We start from the raw sequence: 16,615 nt of genomic DNA on the forward strand, positions 1-16,615 counted from the left end.
TGTTCTTACTAATTCTGATCTTTGTTGCTTTTTATTCTAAATTAATAGGAGGGGAAAAAATAGGCCTCGTTTAATTTGTGATTTGGAAGCTTACCTGGAGTGAGTTTCCTAAGTGCCCTGTCTGGTTTTGTCCCTTCCTAGTGGCCTCTAGAATTTGTACTTGCTACAATTTGAACTTGTATTTTGTTTCAGAGTAATATTTTTTTCTTAAGTATCTAAAGTAAGTATTTTCTAAGAAGACCTCTCACACTGTTAAAGGAATGTTTTTTTCACACATAATAGGCTGATTGCCCTGAGTCTCTTTGAGTCTTAAAGAGCAAAGAAGAGGTTTAGGATTAGAATGGCCATATAAACATTTCTAGGAAAGAGCTCCACCTAAGAACACAGAAGTCCCTCCTTGGTAAACTATTGTAAAAATTAAAGAGTGAAGCCCCAGGCCCCAGAAAGCCTATTAGGCTACTGACTGTGCACTAGAAACACTATAACAACTGCCCTGGAAGTGAATAATGTTCCTAGTGGTGAGAGCTGGGTTCTTAGTGGCCCAAGATGTTTTTTTTTCCAAAGCAACTTCTGTAATTTCCAAAAGAGCCAAGTTACATTGGCGAGAGCCTAAAAATTATATAAATCTGAACCCAAAATACGGTCTACTGTAGCCTGAGAGAGTGCTTGTTCAGAGCTTCGCCCTGGCTGTGGCTTGTGCGTGGAGAGTGGGTGACGCACGTCCTTCGAGTGGCTGTCAGAAATAGCGTCAAGGTGTCTGACAGGATGCAGGGCTGCCTGCTTCATCTAGGGAATATCAGTGAGGCTGGCCAAACTAACCACTAGACCAGGAAGTGTGCAGGAGTGCCAGTGTCCTGAGGGTGGGGTGGTCTGAGAGCAGAGTCAGCCTGTAATACAGGTCCCAGGAGAGCGGCAGATGTGTGTTCCCTGGCTCCCTGCGCCTGGTCCCATGGCCGGAGAGTAGAGGTCGCACCTCAGTTAGTTTCACTTGGTCACGGTCACCACGGAACTGCTGGAAGAGTCGCCCAGGCATGTCTCTTACGTGGCGTGGCAGATCTCCCAGTCATAGCCAGAGGCAGGCATCTGTTCTAGAAGTTGTTGATGTTAAACAGACATATTGTATTGACTATCTCAATATTGGTTGGAACGTGTCATTCCTGAAGGTTTTTCTGGAAACTTGTCTGCTGGTTCTGGATTCTGGGTGGGGAGAGCGGCCCAGAGGGCAGGTGAGGCAGAAGGATACTGCCGAGGGACTCTGCCCACGCCTAGCTCCTCTACAGAGGCCGAACTTCGGGCCACTCGGGCCACTCGGGGGGAGAGTCCCGTGTGTGCAGTCAGAGCGCACTGGCGTCATCAGCAGTTAGAGGTCACTAACAATAAGCAGTGACCCCGAAGGGAAGGGTGTGGACCGAGACAAGGACAAATGTGGGACTAGATGCCGAATGGGTTAAAGCCTTCCCTCCCTCCGGCTGGCTGCTGGCGCCTGCCAGCAGCGCCCTCAGGCCGGCGGGCTCTCCTATTGCGGTGGCGGCGGGGCGCGGCCGTTCGCTTCGGCAGGCTCTCCTCCAATGGCCTGGGAGAGAGTGCTGGCAGAACACACCCCTCCCGACGCTGCCGCAGGCCGCCTGGGCCCTCTGCCGGCTGGCTCGCTCGGCTCCCCCTCCTGCCATCTTCCGTTGCAAAGCATTTCTGGGAGCTGCATGTGGGTGACGCAGCAGCATTGTTCGCAGGCACAGGAAGCCGCGGCTGAGCTGAAAGGCTCGAGAAGGAGCTCAGAGTGCTGCATGCTGCTCCTTCCGAGTAGCTTGGACCGCCTGCCTTATGTCCTCTGGGAGATTCCGAAATCTTCACGTAAACCGGGATTTTCCTAGAGGCAGAAAACCTAACTCCTTCAGCACAACTTCCAATACAGAAAACAAAACAAAGACGCTGGGGAAACTTCAACCAAGAGCCTCGGCAGCTCCCAAGCAACGAGAAACGCAAGGTCAGGCGGGCGGGCGGGCAGCAAACCCTTTCTGGTGCGGGATGTGTGTAACTGTGGGGACTTTGTCTCGGTGAAGAGGTGAAGAAGCGGAAGGACTGCCTGCCGGGCGAGTCTAGGACAATGCTTAGGTTACTTCGTGTTGGCGTGTTGACGGAGCCGGCGTTGCACTTGTCCCCTCGCCTAGGATATGGTTTTGAATCGGGTCTCTTGGCTTTGGGGAATCCTTCCCCCTTCTCTGCCCAGACACCCGCTGGTCTCTTCCTCTTCCTGTGCAGTGTGGGGTGTGGGCTTGTGTTTGAATGTTCTCCCAAAGCCAGGACCCTAGTTAGGCGTTAGCCTTTCCGCACTCTACCCCCGCTCCCTGTCCCAAACCCCCTCTGGTGAAGGGTGGCGGCTTCTTTATAAGGTTTCTTAAAGGTAAAGGGCCTCTGCTGGAGTCTGCCTTTTTTTGATGAAAGCAGGGCATGCTTAGTTGTGGCCCTGGCAAAATAAGGCTCAGAAGGCAGTCTGCATTTCCCTCCACACCCACACAGACCCCAGTGACTGAGTCTGTATGTGTGAACAGCTGCCCCCCCACCCCACCCCACGCAGACACAGTTTCTCCACCTACCCTCCTTCCCTGTCCCCCACAAAAATCTTGCCGGTGGAACTAGACTGCTTTTGGTGGATAGTTAGGTTCCTTTTCTACTCTTAAGCAGTCGCAGATCTTACTGTGCAGTCTGTTTTGCTGAAAGTGGAAAGTCCCTGTTTGTGGACAGCTCACTGCTCTCAGGCAGAGGAAATGGGCAGAGTCCTACTCCTCAGCAGTGCGAAGCGGGGGGAGGGGAGCCGTGCGCTCCCTAGCACACGTTTTGAATGGACCTGAATTTTTCACCCTCGGGAGATTAGAGCCTCTACCAGAGCCTTGTCCCGCATGGCACCACTCTCTGCCTCCTTACCCCCACGCGGTGTGGTGCTAACTGGAGGCTCCAGAATAGGATGCCATAGCAACTCAAAAGTAAATAAAATGACTGCAAATGAAAGCAGCTTGGGCGGGGAGGAGGAGAGGCATCTGGAGCTTTGGCACGGCGGATCTTCATGGAGGAACTTCATGGGTATGAGTTAAAGGGTCTTTCTCAGGTTCAACTCTGGGATTTGGATCGTGATCCTTAGGTTCAAGACGAAAATGCTTGGTAGGAAAATGTCTCAGGCTCCAAAAAGTCCTGGTCTCTAGGCACATAGCCCATAGGATTATGAGAATGATTATTAAAGATGGCCCAAGCGTGCTGACCTGTCCAGAATCAAAGTTTAGTTTTCTCTGAAACAGTTAATATTCATTACTCACCTAGAAATTGTATAGCTTGTCTTCTGGATTCGTGTTCTTTTGCTGATGCTATTGCTCTAGGGCTTATGAGGTCAGAGGAAGAGGAATTTCATTGAGCTAGGTTTGGGATTTAGAAATTTCTGCCTAAAACAAAAGGTTTGTTTCAAAATAACACTCAACCAGTGTGAGTGTGATTCACTTAAGTGGCAGTTTCTTACTGTTACTTATTGTTCCTTAAGTCATTCAAACTAGATTGGTTAAAGCCATGAGAACTATTGCCCCTGAGATCATTCCTGCCCTATTTATGGGAATAAAGGCAAATAATTGACAGTGGGGGAAGGGGGGGATTGATTGATTGATTGATTTGAGATTGAGATTTCTGTGAACAGCCCTGGATTGAATCAGACGTGAAGGCTCTGCTCTTCATACTATTAATTCAGTATTAACCAGTCTTTTTTTTTTTTTTTTCCATTTTGCTGACATCTGCAAAATGAAGGCAATATTTACTACCTAATATATTAACTGGTATAGAAAAGTAAAGGAGCAAAATAAAGTTTTGTCATATGTAGAACTGTGACAAGTAACACTTGACACTTTCAGTGAAAGTGTCAACAGTACAGTGAGTATACAAGTAAGGGGTTGGGAGCAAAGGTCAATTGAAAGTCTTGAGAGTATTGCCCTAGTCTGAGTTTTCTCTTTCATTCCTATTTACTTGTTTTGCAGTGGGTCTGTATATGAAGCAAAAATACAAACAGTTGCTGGCCTGCCCTTCCCCTTGGTGCTTGTGGGGGCTGAGGCTAAGTCTGGATGCTGCTGGGAGTGGTTGACTCTTTGTTCACTGTGCCCTGCTTTCCCCTTCTCTTTTCTCCTCTCCTACCCTTAGATTTTGCTGGAGGAGCTTGCCAACAGCGATCCCAAGTTAGCCCTCACTGGAGTCCCTATAGTACAGTGGCCAAAAAGGGATAAGGTAAGAAACTATTCTTGATCTTCAGGTTCTGAAGCATTTTGCTGTCTGACCATTACCATTCCAGAAAGTAAAAGCAGGGTAATTGGCTGTCTCTGGGCATGACTCTCTTAACAGAACTACCAAACCTGTCTTCAGGTATGTATTTGTTCACCAGAATCGATCAGTTCCTATCCTTCTGGCCCAGTGACTCAATTATTTTCACAGATATGATTTAAAATTAGAACAATTACGTATATAATTTAAAGGCCAGAGTGTTTCTGTGTTGGAGTGAGGCCATACTCTCAAGTTTCTCCTTAATTTGGACTTTTCAGTATCAAATTGAAAAGAGAAAAATGGAATTACCCCTTAGCTAACAAACAATCGGTTATGAATTTTTATGCCTCTTCGGTTAGGTCCTGCATCATTTCTTCCCATATTGTTTTTTTCAAGATTATTAAACAAAAGTAAGTGATAGCATTCTGATCCTGATCCTGGGTCTGGAAGGTAAATTGGGCCCTTCTTTGCTGTTCCCACAATAGGAACTTACAGGACCATTACATTCCAGGAGTATTTAGGCAGCATATAAAGGTGTGCAGCTGAAAGATGTCCTTAAAGAATCACTTCTCCTTTCTAGGGGCAGGAGTCCCACTTGGCCTCTGCTTGGCCATACGGGACTGTCTCAAAACAATTTAGTCATTTATCTCATTTATTGGGGCATCGGCTACGTCCCAGGTTGTATGCTTGGATTCAGAGTTAATAAAGACATGAACAAGGCCCATCTCCTCTCACGCAGTTAATTGTCGTCTTTAGGAGCATATTCTTAGTAGTAATACTCAGGATAAGGAAACACGAAAGGGCCCCTGGAGTGACTGGTACGTAGAAAGCTTCAGGAAGGGGCAAATCTTACAGCTCAGCAGAGTGAGAGGGATATGGCTGAAATAGTAGCCTGAAGGAGTTGGCAAACTTATTCTGTAAAGGTAATCTGTAGATATTTATTACATTTATGTAGATAATAAATGTAAAAAATAAAGGTAGTATTTTAGCATTCGCAGGCTATATAGTCTCCGTCGCAGCTTCTCAATTCTGCCATTACACATGAAAGCAGCCATGGTCGTGTTCCAGTAAAATTTATTTACAAAAGACAGGCGGCAGGCGGATTTGCCCACAGAACAGTGTTTGCCAAGTCATGTAATCTTCTACCCTCTCCAGTCCTTAAAGCTACCTGATATATTTGACCTCACTGCTTTCTCTTTCCAGCTTAAATTCCCTGCCAGGCCAAAGGTGCGGGTTCCTACCATCCCCATCACAAAGCCTCACACTATGAAACCAGCTCCACGGTTAACACCTGTGAGGCCAGCTGCTGCCTCCCCCATAGTGTCAGGAGCCAGGCGGAGACGAGTACGATGTCGAAAATGCAAAGCCTGTGTGCAAGGAGAGTGTGGTGTTTGCCACTACTGCAGGGACATGAAGAAGTTTGGGGGCCCTGGTCGCATGAAGCAGTCCTGTGTCCTCCGGCAGTGCTTGGCAGTGAGTGATCTGCTGGGTAAAGAATTTGGGGAGGGGCGTTGGTGCCAAAGGGACTAAAATGCACATAGTGGAGAGTTATAGAGACTTCAGATTTGGAAGGAAAAAGTTATGCTCTCTTTTTGGCTTTCTTTGTTTTGTTCCTTTTCTCTCTGAGTTCAAACAGAATGTATCTAGAACTAAAAATCAGTCAATATACTCTTTCAGCCTTATCCAATATTCAAAAGAGAGACTAGCATTTGAAGAGCAAATCACTACCATCTGTCCCCTCTTTAAGTGGATTAGAAAGGAAGGACCTGTGAGACCAAGGACAGGCTGACTGAAGATAAACTGATCTCTGTTGGTCTCTGACTACTTGATTCTCCCCATCTTCTTCTCAGCCGTTTTCCCACCTGCGAGTTTACTAGAGAGCCAGATCGCCCACCTTAGGAATAGGGAAGCAGAAATGACAAGGGTCTAAGTCTGCTTTTTTTTCGGTTTCTTTCTTTGTCCCCTTATAGCCTAGACTGCCTCACTCAGTCACGTGTTCCCTCTGTGGAGAAGTGGATCAAAATGAGGAGACACAGGATTTTGAGAAGAAACTCATGGAATGCTGTATCTGCAATGAGATTGTTCACCCTGGCTGCCTCCAGGTGAGGAGAGGTCTCAGCTGACAGAGTTTCTGAAGATACTGAGTGGAGCAGAGGAGACTGGGATATATGGCACCAGAGGAAGTCCAGACCTCAGCCTCAGAGGTTGAGTCTACTCTTGGTTCCAAGTGTGTTCAGAATCTCCGCAAGTCATTCTAACATGCAGTTGGGGTGGAGAAAAACTGTTTTACATGCATTCTCTTGTTTAATCTTCAAGACAACCCTGTGAAGTGGGTCTGCTCCATTTTTTTCATATTTATTTAAATCTAAAGAACACTGGTGCTGGTACTTTTCTTGGTCAGTTATGACTGCCACCTGGCTGACAGTGGTTATAAGACACTGTAAATTGTGAGAGGCAGCCCAATTTCAGAAAGGTTCAAATGTGAAAAATACACATCTTAGAATCTATAAAATAGAATATTAGCTCTACGATGATGGTAATGGTCAATACAAAGCATTTAACTATATGCCAGACGTTTTTCTAAACACTTTACATAATATATTATTTATTCTTCACCACAACCCTGTACGATGGGTATTGTTATTTATCTTCACTTTGCATTGTTAACACTGAGTCTCAGAGACCAGATCACTAGTCTCTGAACCCAAGCAGTCATAAGTACTACGCCACACTGTCAAGATCAGGTCTGGCACTATTCCTCTGTGTTCACTTCCTTTTGCATAGTGGCATGTGACCCTCAGGAGAATATATGTATCAGGACAAGAGACCCCAGATTGGCCCGGACTCTTAGGAATCACCTCATGGAGCCTCACTTTAATCAAGTAACCGAGAGTGAGGGTGGCCGGTTTTCCAGTGGCTGGAGTGGAGCCAAATGGCTCTCGCTTTTTCTCGTGTGGACCAGTGTGTTTAGGAATGGGTAACTCTTCCAGGCTCTTTCCAACCATGTGGCTACATTATTGATAAAGGAGGCTTAAGAAACAGGCTTTTTTTTTTTTTAATGAGACAGATTTTTAACATCCCTGTCTGCTTATAGATGGATGGAGAGGGGTTGCTTAACGAAGAATTGCCAAATTGCTGGGAGTGTCCAAAGTGCTACCAGGAGGAGAGCTCAGAGAAAGCCCAGGTAAGGGAACTTTACTTAGACTTGCACTGTGAGAAGAAAGGGAGCATCAGGCTTAGGAGGTTACTGTATGTTTGCCTTTGCAGTTGTAATCAGATGGTTTTTCTGACCCAGGGATATTATTTATTATTTTGTTTGGCATCTTTTTTTTCTTTGGTTTTTTGTCGTTTTGTTGGGGTTTTTTTTAGCTTTTAATGTTTGGGTTTTCGTATTGACTGTCATTCCACTTGGGGTCTACAAGTTGCTAAGGTCACTTTACACCGTGTGGCCCTAGAAAAAGAGGAACCACAGCTAGGCTGCTGGAGCGAGGACAGGAGGAGAACAGGGTTGCTCCTGCAGAATGAAACTCCAGGGGAGGCAGTGACCTGAGGCAGCTGGTAAATACAGTGGTGTACTGGAGTTTCCAGTTAAGCAGGTTCACATTTTTGTCTTCACCTTTGTGCCTCATAGAAGGCCCTGCCCATTTGCCCAAATGTGTCCTACAGAAGCAGCACCTCCCCCAGAGGAGACCAGTCCTATGACCTTGGCCCTGAGCAGCTGCGGTTGCTGGCCCAGTGGTCACCAGTAATGTCAGAGGGCCAAAAGGACTCTGGTTACACAGGCTGGCTAGGCAAGACCTGCTAAGGGCACATACAGAGGAGGCAGCTGGCCTAAGTGTCAGTCATCCAGGCCCCAGTGGTCTTCAGGTGTCCCATGTAGGAAGAAGGACGTTTCTTTGTCTTCTTTCTATTTCTTTCCCCTTGGGCAATGACTTAGTTGAATTTTTAGTCTAAATATATTTGAGGGCAAGGATTTCTAGAGTTGACTTAGTGTTAAAGTTCTCTTTATTGCAAGTCATTATACTAGTAGGTTTTACATTTGTCTTCACTGGTGGTGGTGGCCACTTGCTTCCCTGCTATAGCAGATGGGTTGGCAGGCGCTGCATTTTAGTTTTCCCTTCTAATGCACTGAGAAAGCCAGCACCTAAGAGGTGGTCATTCTCTTCCACCCATAGTGATCTAAGAATGTAAGGAAAAAAGGGAGTAAGATTGTTGCTTAGGAACAGAAATGTCTCCTTAAGGAAAATCAACTGCTCTGGTACCTCATAGAACACATCGATTAGGCTTCATCGCAACATAGCCATGGCGGGCTCCAGGAAGAGACAGGGGACTGGCAAGCACAAGTGCATAGGATGAGGTTGTGGTCCTTTGTAGAAGGTTGACTTCACCAAACCTCAATTCCTCATTTTCATCCTGAGCAGATTCTTCTGGGAAGAGCGCAGTTTCTCACGGAGGTTCTCCTTCTCTGCTGTATCTCATTTGTAGTTGGTTTCTAGGGAGACGGTGGGGTGCTGAGTGGAAGCAGCAGCCTGGTAGAGGTGAGCTCAGCCCTGGTGGAGCCGGAGGTCCGCGGCATTCGCTGCTGTCGGGTTCCGGGTCTCAGTGCAAACGGGCTGTGTCGGCGGCTCTCCTCTCACTCCCAGCATCTCTTTCTTCCACCAGAAGCATGTCTTGGTGCTCTCTCCTCATAGGAAAACAGTGATCTGTCTCTCCGGTCCCCAGAGAGCAACAGAGAGGCTCACCGTGTAGATTTAGAGCGTTCTGAAGAAAGGAGACACTGACGCTTTTGGGGCCTGTTTTGCAGAAGCGGAAGATGGAAGAGAGTGACGAAGAAGCCGTGCAAGCCAAAGTCCTGCGGCCCCTGCGGAGCTGCGACGAGCCCCTCACGCCCCCGCCTCACTCACCCACTTCCATGCTACAGCTCATCCATGACCCGGTTTCCCCCCGGGGTATGGTGACTCGGTCATCCCCTGGGGCTGGCCCCAGCGACCACCACAGTGCCAGCCGCGATGAGCGCTTCAAACGGCGGCAGTTGCTGCGGCTGCAGGCCACAGAGCGCACCATGGTACGGGAAAAGGAGAACAACCCCAGCGGCAAAAAGGAGCTGTCTGAAGTTGAGAAAGCCAAGATCCGGGGATCGTACCTCACTGTCACGCTGCAGAGGCCCACCAAAGAGCTCCACGGGACATCCATTGTGCCCAAGCTGCAGGCCATCACGGCCTCCTCTGCCAACCTTCGCCATTCCCCCCGCGTGCTAGTGCAGCACTGCCCAGCCCGAACCCCCCAGCGTGGGGATGAGGAGGGGCTGGGGGGAGAGGAGGAGGAAGAGGAGGAGGAGGAGGAGGAAGATGACAGTGCAGAGGAGGGGGGTGCAGCCAGGCTGAATGGCCGGGGCAGTTGGGCTCAGGATGGAGACGAAAGCTGGATGCAGCGGGAGGTCTGGATGTCTGTCTTCCGCTACCTCAGCCGCAGAGAACTTTGTGAATGTATGCGAGTGTGCAAGACGTGGTATAAATGGTGAGCAGGGATACAGGGATCAGGAGTAGGGGTACGGGAGTAGGTGGCAGGTTTTCCTTATGAAAAGAGCATGCGTCTTGGCATCTGGAGGCTTGTCGGGTCCTAAAGGATTGAATCAACCTAGTCTGTTCCCCAGACTGGGATCCTGTTTAAGTTGTGGCCAGTTGTGCCTGGGTCATGAGGGAAATTTGGCCTTTTGCCTCATCTCCCTGCCTCATACTTGCCCATCTCTTTATTGGGTGTAGGAAACTGATTTGGGGGATGGATTTATATAGTTCATCCTAAAACTTTAGAGTCATAAGTTTCTTCCCAAGTCAGCTGAACTCGTCCTCATTTGTCGAGAGCCTCTGATGTGCCAGCCCCTGCTCTATCTAATGGGAGAGGGGGACATGCTTTTCAAAAAATTTGAAGGTGCTCACGATTTTTTTGTTTTAATTCTCATTCCCCAAACCTGGACCAGAATTGCTTTCTCCAGCAAGCAGGATCCAGTTGTAAAGCTTCCTGAGACTTAGTTATCCTTAACGAGATCTACCATTTCTTTTCAAGTTAAATATTAAGACACTTAAGGGGAAAAAAAAAAAAATCCCTAGAGATGATGAACAGATTTCCATAAGGTATTGCTTTTTCTTAAGCTCCTGGACCCTAGGACATATCCTTTAGATCTGGGTCAAACCCTATTTACAGTAATTCTCAAAGTATAATGCCCGAACCAGTGGCATCACCTGGGACCTTGTTAGAAATGCAGGTTCTCAGGGCCCATCTCAGACCTCTCCTGAATCAGAACCCCTGGGGGGGGGGTGGGACCAGGCAGTCTGTTTTTAACAGTTCTCCAGGGGATTCTGATAACAAAGTTTGAGATGCACTGCTCTTATTATTATAAGCAAGCAGCTTGTTTCTGTTATAGAAGTTTCTTTCATGTACCATTGGTGAAATATTTTCAGTCTTTAAAGAAAGATCCGTTCTTCATAAACATGAGTTTATTTCCCAAATCTGAATTAATATGTGATCTATCCAAGTTCTAATATTTCTCTTTATAGGGCTAGTAGGCCTGCCTGACTCTGTCCCTCGGTTTCCAGGCCAAACCACATAAGACGCCCGTTATGTGTCGTCTCCTCTTCTGCCAGCCAGACTCTGAGCCTGGGGTGGGGGGGGTGGGGGAACGCTGTAAAATATTAAACAGAAGCCTGCGTGTTGCAGTGCTCTTTGTGGCCTATGGACTTGTAGATTGCAGTGGAAAGGCAGGCCTCTCCCTTCCAATTCTGGTCTAGACTGGTTAGAAAACGTGAAGCTAGCACTGAGGCAGAAACCCAGGGTGGGAGAGGACTCCCCAGGCCTGACGATAAAGAGCCTCTTTTGGCTTGGTGCAGCGACGGGCTCTTTCCAGAGCTTAAAGCGGGGTGAATCGTGGGTATGCCAAGGAGCAACCTTCCTCTCAGGCAGCTGGGAGTGACTGGCAATGGAGAGAATGGAGCAAGCCTAGCTTCAGGAAGCAGGAAGTAAGGAAATTTTTAATGCTCCCTTATTTGCTCTTTGGTGGGAGCCATACCATTTTAATGTAAATGAAAGGCGATCATATATTGTTTGCTGTGTGTCCCTAACAATTGTGCTGTGTTCTCAGCCCATCTAGAGTAAATCAGGGTGAACTGGTCAAGTTATCTACTTAATCTATAGGGCTGCCGTAGAGGACAAGCCCTGGTCTCGGAGGCAAAAAAAATAACAGGCATTATCATTGCGTGCTAGTAGAAGAACCTGGGGAAGGTGACCCTCCAGATGCTCTGCTTTTCCCAGAAGCCTCCAGCAGCCTGTGATGGGAGCTCCTTTGACAAAGGATATCAGGTTATTGACAGCTAGGTCTCTTTCCTTCTGTCACAGGTGCTGCGACAAGAGACTTTGGACAAAAATTGACTTGAGTAGGTGTAAGGCTATTGTACCCCAGGCTCTCAGTGGCATCATCAAGAGGCAGCCAGTTAGCCTCGACCTCAGTTGGACCAACATCTCCAAAAAACAACTGACATGGCTCGTCAATAGGCTGCCAGGTGAGCAGCCCTGCTGCTGTCCTTCCAGGGGAAGCTGCTTCGTTGGCAGTGCTTCTTAGAAGTGCTTTAGGGCAGCGGTCCCATGCCATAGTTGCCTTTCTGCTTAGCAAGAGATTTACCCAGGGCCACCTTAACTGCCAGTCCCCAAGGCACCACTGTGGAAAGGCAGATCATTCACTGCACTAGACGGCGAAGAGAATGGGATCAGGTGCTGCTGCTAGTCCCGCAGGTCTTCCTAGCATGACTGCTGAAGAGGAAATTTGAGCAAGATGTTGCCTTGAGCAGCCCTTTGTAAGGCCTTGTTCCTTTCGGCATTTTGAGGTCTTGGAAAGATAGGAAGTCACTCACACTTGCATTGCTCTGGTAGGAACTAAGCAAATGGTTTTACCACCAAAGCTAGAAGATGTAATGTAGGAGTGCGCTCATACGAATCTTTGAGCTGGATTACTAGAATAAGGACAGAGTGCCTCCTTCCCATTAACTGGAATCCATTTACTTTAGATCAGCTGGTAGTTAAGGCTTCGGATGTGCTGAACAGAGTGTGGATACTATGTGTTTCCTTCTTTTGCAGGACTGAAAGACCTCCTCCTAGCAGGGTGTTCCTGGTCTGCAGTCTCTGCCCTCAGCACCTCCAGCTGCCCCCTTCTCAGGACCCTTGATCTTCGGTGGGCAGTAGGAATCAAGGACCCTCAAATTCGGGATTTGCTGACTCCACCGGCCGATAAACCGGGTATGCTCTGGGCCTGACTTCTCTGTGCTTGTCTTTCACCATACTGCATTCTCAAAGCTAAGGTAGTCTCAGAAATGATGTTTTGGAAGAACAGAAGAGGGCAAATTGAGAGCAGTGTGATGGATTGTGTACAGGTACAGGTTAACTCTTTACAACCAGAATACTACCTACAAACAAGTCCATTTTGTGGGTCAGTAGAGTTTGGGAAGTCTGAGAAGGCTTCCTGGTTGAAGTGGAACATTGGAAGCTTTTTGCATGATGGTCTAGAAGAGTGTAGGAGTGTGGGAAGGGGAGGAGCATTCCATGCATACCCTTTTGCTGTGCGAGGCATAATCTAGCAGCTGGGAAAGAAAGAAAACGTGTCTGGTTTCCTAGAAACTGCCCCCACACACTGCTCATTCTCTGAAGGCAGCGCTGGGTGTGGGCAGTTCTGCTTAACCCCTGCCAGGGGCCTGACCAGCAAGTAGCTGAAGCTGCCTGCAGTTTTGGAACTAGAATAGAGTTAAAAGTTATTATCTAGGCTCTTTTCTTGCTCCTGCAGGTCAGGACAATCGCAGTAAGCTCCGGAACATGACTGACTTCCGGCTGGCAGGCCTTGACATCACAGATGCCACGCTTCGCCTCATCATTCGCCACATGCCCCTCCTGTCTCGACTCGACCTCAGTCACTGTAGCCACCTGACAGATCAGTCCTCCAATCTACTCACTGCTGTCGGGTCTTCCACTCGTTACTCCCTCACAGAGCTCAACATGGCAGGTATGCTGCTGCGGTGTTGCATGACGGACAGTGCCCTGTGCTTCCTGGAGGTCCCAGCCCTCCCTGGAGTTTAACCTGTAGAACAGGAAGAACTGGGGGCTGTTGACTGAACCATGTGTTAACTTGTTTCCTCACATCCGGACAAGGACATGGCTTTCTGTCCCTTTTTTAATTGATGGGGCACTGAGGCCTGGAGTAATTGTCAGGTGCCTAAGAGCACAGACACACACACACACACACACACACACACTCACACACTCACACTCACACTCACACACTCACACACCACCCCCCACCCCCACCCCCCGGCTACAGTTTGGTCAGCACACACACACACTCACACTCACACTCACACACTCACACACCACCCCCCACCCCCACCCCCCGGCTACAGTTTGGTCAGCCTTGGGATGCAGGAAGTGAGGTGGCAGGGGGCCTTCAGAGGCCACAGTGTCAATGACACTCTGGTTTCCGAGCCAGGTAGTTATGAGACAAAGAGGGCTTTTGTTTAGCAGTTTGAGGAAAAGAGCTGGGGAACTGAACAGCAGAGGCGAACTCCTATGGCTGTGTGTACATAGCATTGTCCTTGTGGTCACTTTCCCCACAGGTTGCAATAAATTGACAGACCAGACCCTGTTCTACCTACGGCGCATTGCCAATGTTACCTTGATCGACCTTCGAGGATGCAAGCAGATCTCTCGAAAAGCCTGTGAGCACTTCATCTCAGACTTGTCCATCAACAGTCTCTACTGCCTGTCTGACGAGAAGCTGATACAGAAGATCAGCTAAGACACCACCCGGCCAGACTGAACAGGAAACCGATCTTCCCCTGACTCCCCAGCCAGGAGAGCCTCTCTCCCCGACCCTGCACGGGCTCTGAGGCCAGTGTCACACTCCCTCTCTGTTCTCCTATCCCTTGAGCCCTTCCCCTACAGGCGGGGCAGAGAGGATGGTGGACACCAGGCTTACCTGCCTGCTCCCCTTCCTCCTGAGGAGAAGGGAGTAGCACATTGAGGGGAAAAGCACAGGCTGTGTGCTGTCAAGGTGCCTGCTCGCCCGTCCGCCTGCCCGCCTGCTCGCTCACCTGCCAGGAGGCCAGGCTCTCAGTTTGGGTTGTCTGTGCAACTGTCATCTGTGCTGGGCCCTGGGGCCCTTCTCCCCATCCATGGTCCCCAGCAGCGCCTGGTTCTGAGCAAACTCCCAGGGAAGAAAAGCGGCCCTGTCTCCGTGGCCAAGTTCTCCTTGTGGTGTCCAGTGCGTGTCTCTCCTCCGTCACTCTCTCCCGGCTTATGCAGGAGGGGCCGGCAGCCCCAGGAATGCCAGACCCATGCAGATCACACTGGTGCTGTTGAGGTGTCGAAAACCTCTCGTCCGTGTCTGTGTTCTCCCTTCTCTCCTCTCTTTGGCTTGATCCTGTCCGATGCTCGTAGTTCACACGAGGTAACCCCACCCCAGACCTTCCCGCTAGTCTCTATGAGGTCCTTGTTGCACTTATTGGGGTTGAGGCTCTTCAAAGGAGCTGGAACTGTCTATCCCAGGGACACCCCCATTTTATTGCTTCCTAAGCAGATTCTGAGACAGGCACCATCTCCTTGTTCCCCCTTCCTCCCCAGCCTCCCACCGCCCTTTTCCACGTGTCTTTATTCTTGCCTGAACAGGGCTTTCCCAGGATGCGTGTTCTCAGAGGGAGCAGCCTGTCTCCCCCAGCTGTGGGGAGCAGAAACCTGGGCCAAGTTCCCACTTGCCTCCCAGCAGTCACCAGGCCTCTGGTGTAGCGTAGCCCCCAGAGCCCAGACCTGTGTTTAGCCCCAGTGGCTCACTGCTCTGGTATCTTTTAGGGGGTGGGGGGAGTCTCTGCTTAGAAGCCAGTCACCTGCCCTCTGCCTGCAGCCATGGAAGGGGGTGTGCATGTGCCTCTGTGTGTGTGGCTGAGTGTATTACGCGCGCGTGTGTGTGTGTGTGGAGGGAGGGAGGGAGGGGAGCATGGTGTCTCCCACTCCACCGCCCTGGGTCAAGCCCCATCAGCTGCCCCCTTTTACTTTGCATTGAACGGCCTGTCCAAAGATCCTCTCTCTAGGGCAGCAGAGAGCTTTTTGCACTTTAAAAAAAAAAAAGAAAGGTCGGAGTTTCTTTTCGGTCAATATTGAAGTGTGTGAGGAGACGCTCAATAGCAGCAGCCTGTGGCGAGAACTTAAGTGATTGATGCCGATTTGCACTCTGCCCCCCCTCCAGAAAGACAGTGATAGCACAACCTTGTCCCACCTCGTCCTCCAGCCCCATCTCTCCCTGGTCCCCTTCCTGCAGCCCAGTCTCAGGCTCTCCTCCTCCTCAAGCCCCACGGGGGAGGGCAAGAAGCCCGGACACCCCGAGGAGAGATGCCAACCGCACCCTTGCCACTTCCAAAGCAATAGAGGCAGAGGGGCCCCCTCTTTGCCACCTAACCCAGCTTTGACCCTGGCATTGACTGGCCTCTTAAGAGGAAACTGGGTCCTGGTAGGAGGGGGTGGCATTATGTCTGTTTCTTCCAATCTGCTGATTCTTGGCTGCACCTCACAAGCAGCAGTCCGCCCCTGTGACCCTCTGCCCCTTCCATTGGTCTCCAGGCCCCAGCAACCTGGGGCTGAAACTTTGAGGAAATGCCAGTGACTTACTCCAGAGTGCCTCAGTTAGGGGACTTCTCTGTAAAGAACCCTGGGTATTGAGCAAAAACCTTATTAATATTGTTAATGACCTATAATTGGAAGCTTCCTGCCTTTTTTTGGTTGCTCCTGTGGAAAATACTGAAAAGATTGTTTTATTGTCTTTTTATAAAAGGGGAGGTGGAGAGACCCCTTCAGAGCAGGGATTGTGCCGGGAGAGTGCCTCTGACTTTGGGACATTTCATCCACAGAAATTTCCAAGCTGATGGTTTGTTGTGGGTTTTGGTTTTTATTTTTGTTTGTTTTTGGTTTGGAAAAACAAGCATTTTTACTGTGCACATAATTGGTCAGCAGAAAAGGGATCCCAGGAGTGGTGGCAGATGGACCTATGCTCTTGCTGGGTTTTCCTTTTCTCTGGGACTGTGAGGGGGAAAATGGTTTTTAGAGGTGAGGGTTGGTCCATGTGGAGGAAAGAAATGTCTCTGGGGACAGAGGAACCCGGGCATTCCATCGCATGTCCTGCAATCTGCTCTTAGATCCGGCCTTGCCAGGAGAGCCTGCCCTCAGACCGCAGGACCAGACACCCTGCCTCCATCTTTCCAAGCACCGGGGCGAAAAACCACAAAGGAAAGGAAGAAAATTTATATAT

The 16,615-nt window shown here is 49.2% G+C and overlaps 1 protein-coding gene across 1 annotated transcript; it reads left to right on the forward strand.

The window, feature by feature from the left end:
• The first annotated feature begins 1,652 nt into the window (after positions 1-1,652).
• On the forward strand, positions 1,653-16,509 carry LOC105309915 (lysine-specific demethylase 2A-like). Its single transcript, XM_023526473.1, is given in 11 exon segments — positions 1,653-1,941; positions 1,943-1,984; positions 4,171-4,254; positions 5,491-5,760; positions 6,258-6,389; positions 7,382-7,471; positions 9,092-9,804; positions 11,677-11,840; positions 12,412-12,570; positions 13,112-13,327; positions 13,935-16,509. Coding segments are annotated over 11 exon segments (2,172 nt in total). The 5' UTR covers positions 1,653-1,821; the 3' UTR covers positions 14,117-16,509.
• The last annotated feature ends 106 nt before the right edge of the window (positions 16,510-16,615 follow it).

The sequence above is a fragment of the Pteropus vampyrus genome, unplaced genomic scaffold, assembly GCF_000151845.1.
Source record: "Pteropus vampyrus isolate Shadow unplaced genomic scaffold, Pvam_2.0 Scaffold943, whole genome shotgun sequence".
Taxonomy (NCBI): Eukaryota; Metazoa; Chordata; class Mammalia; order Chiroptera; family Pteropodidae; genus Pteropus; species Pteropus vampyrus.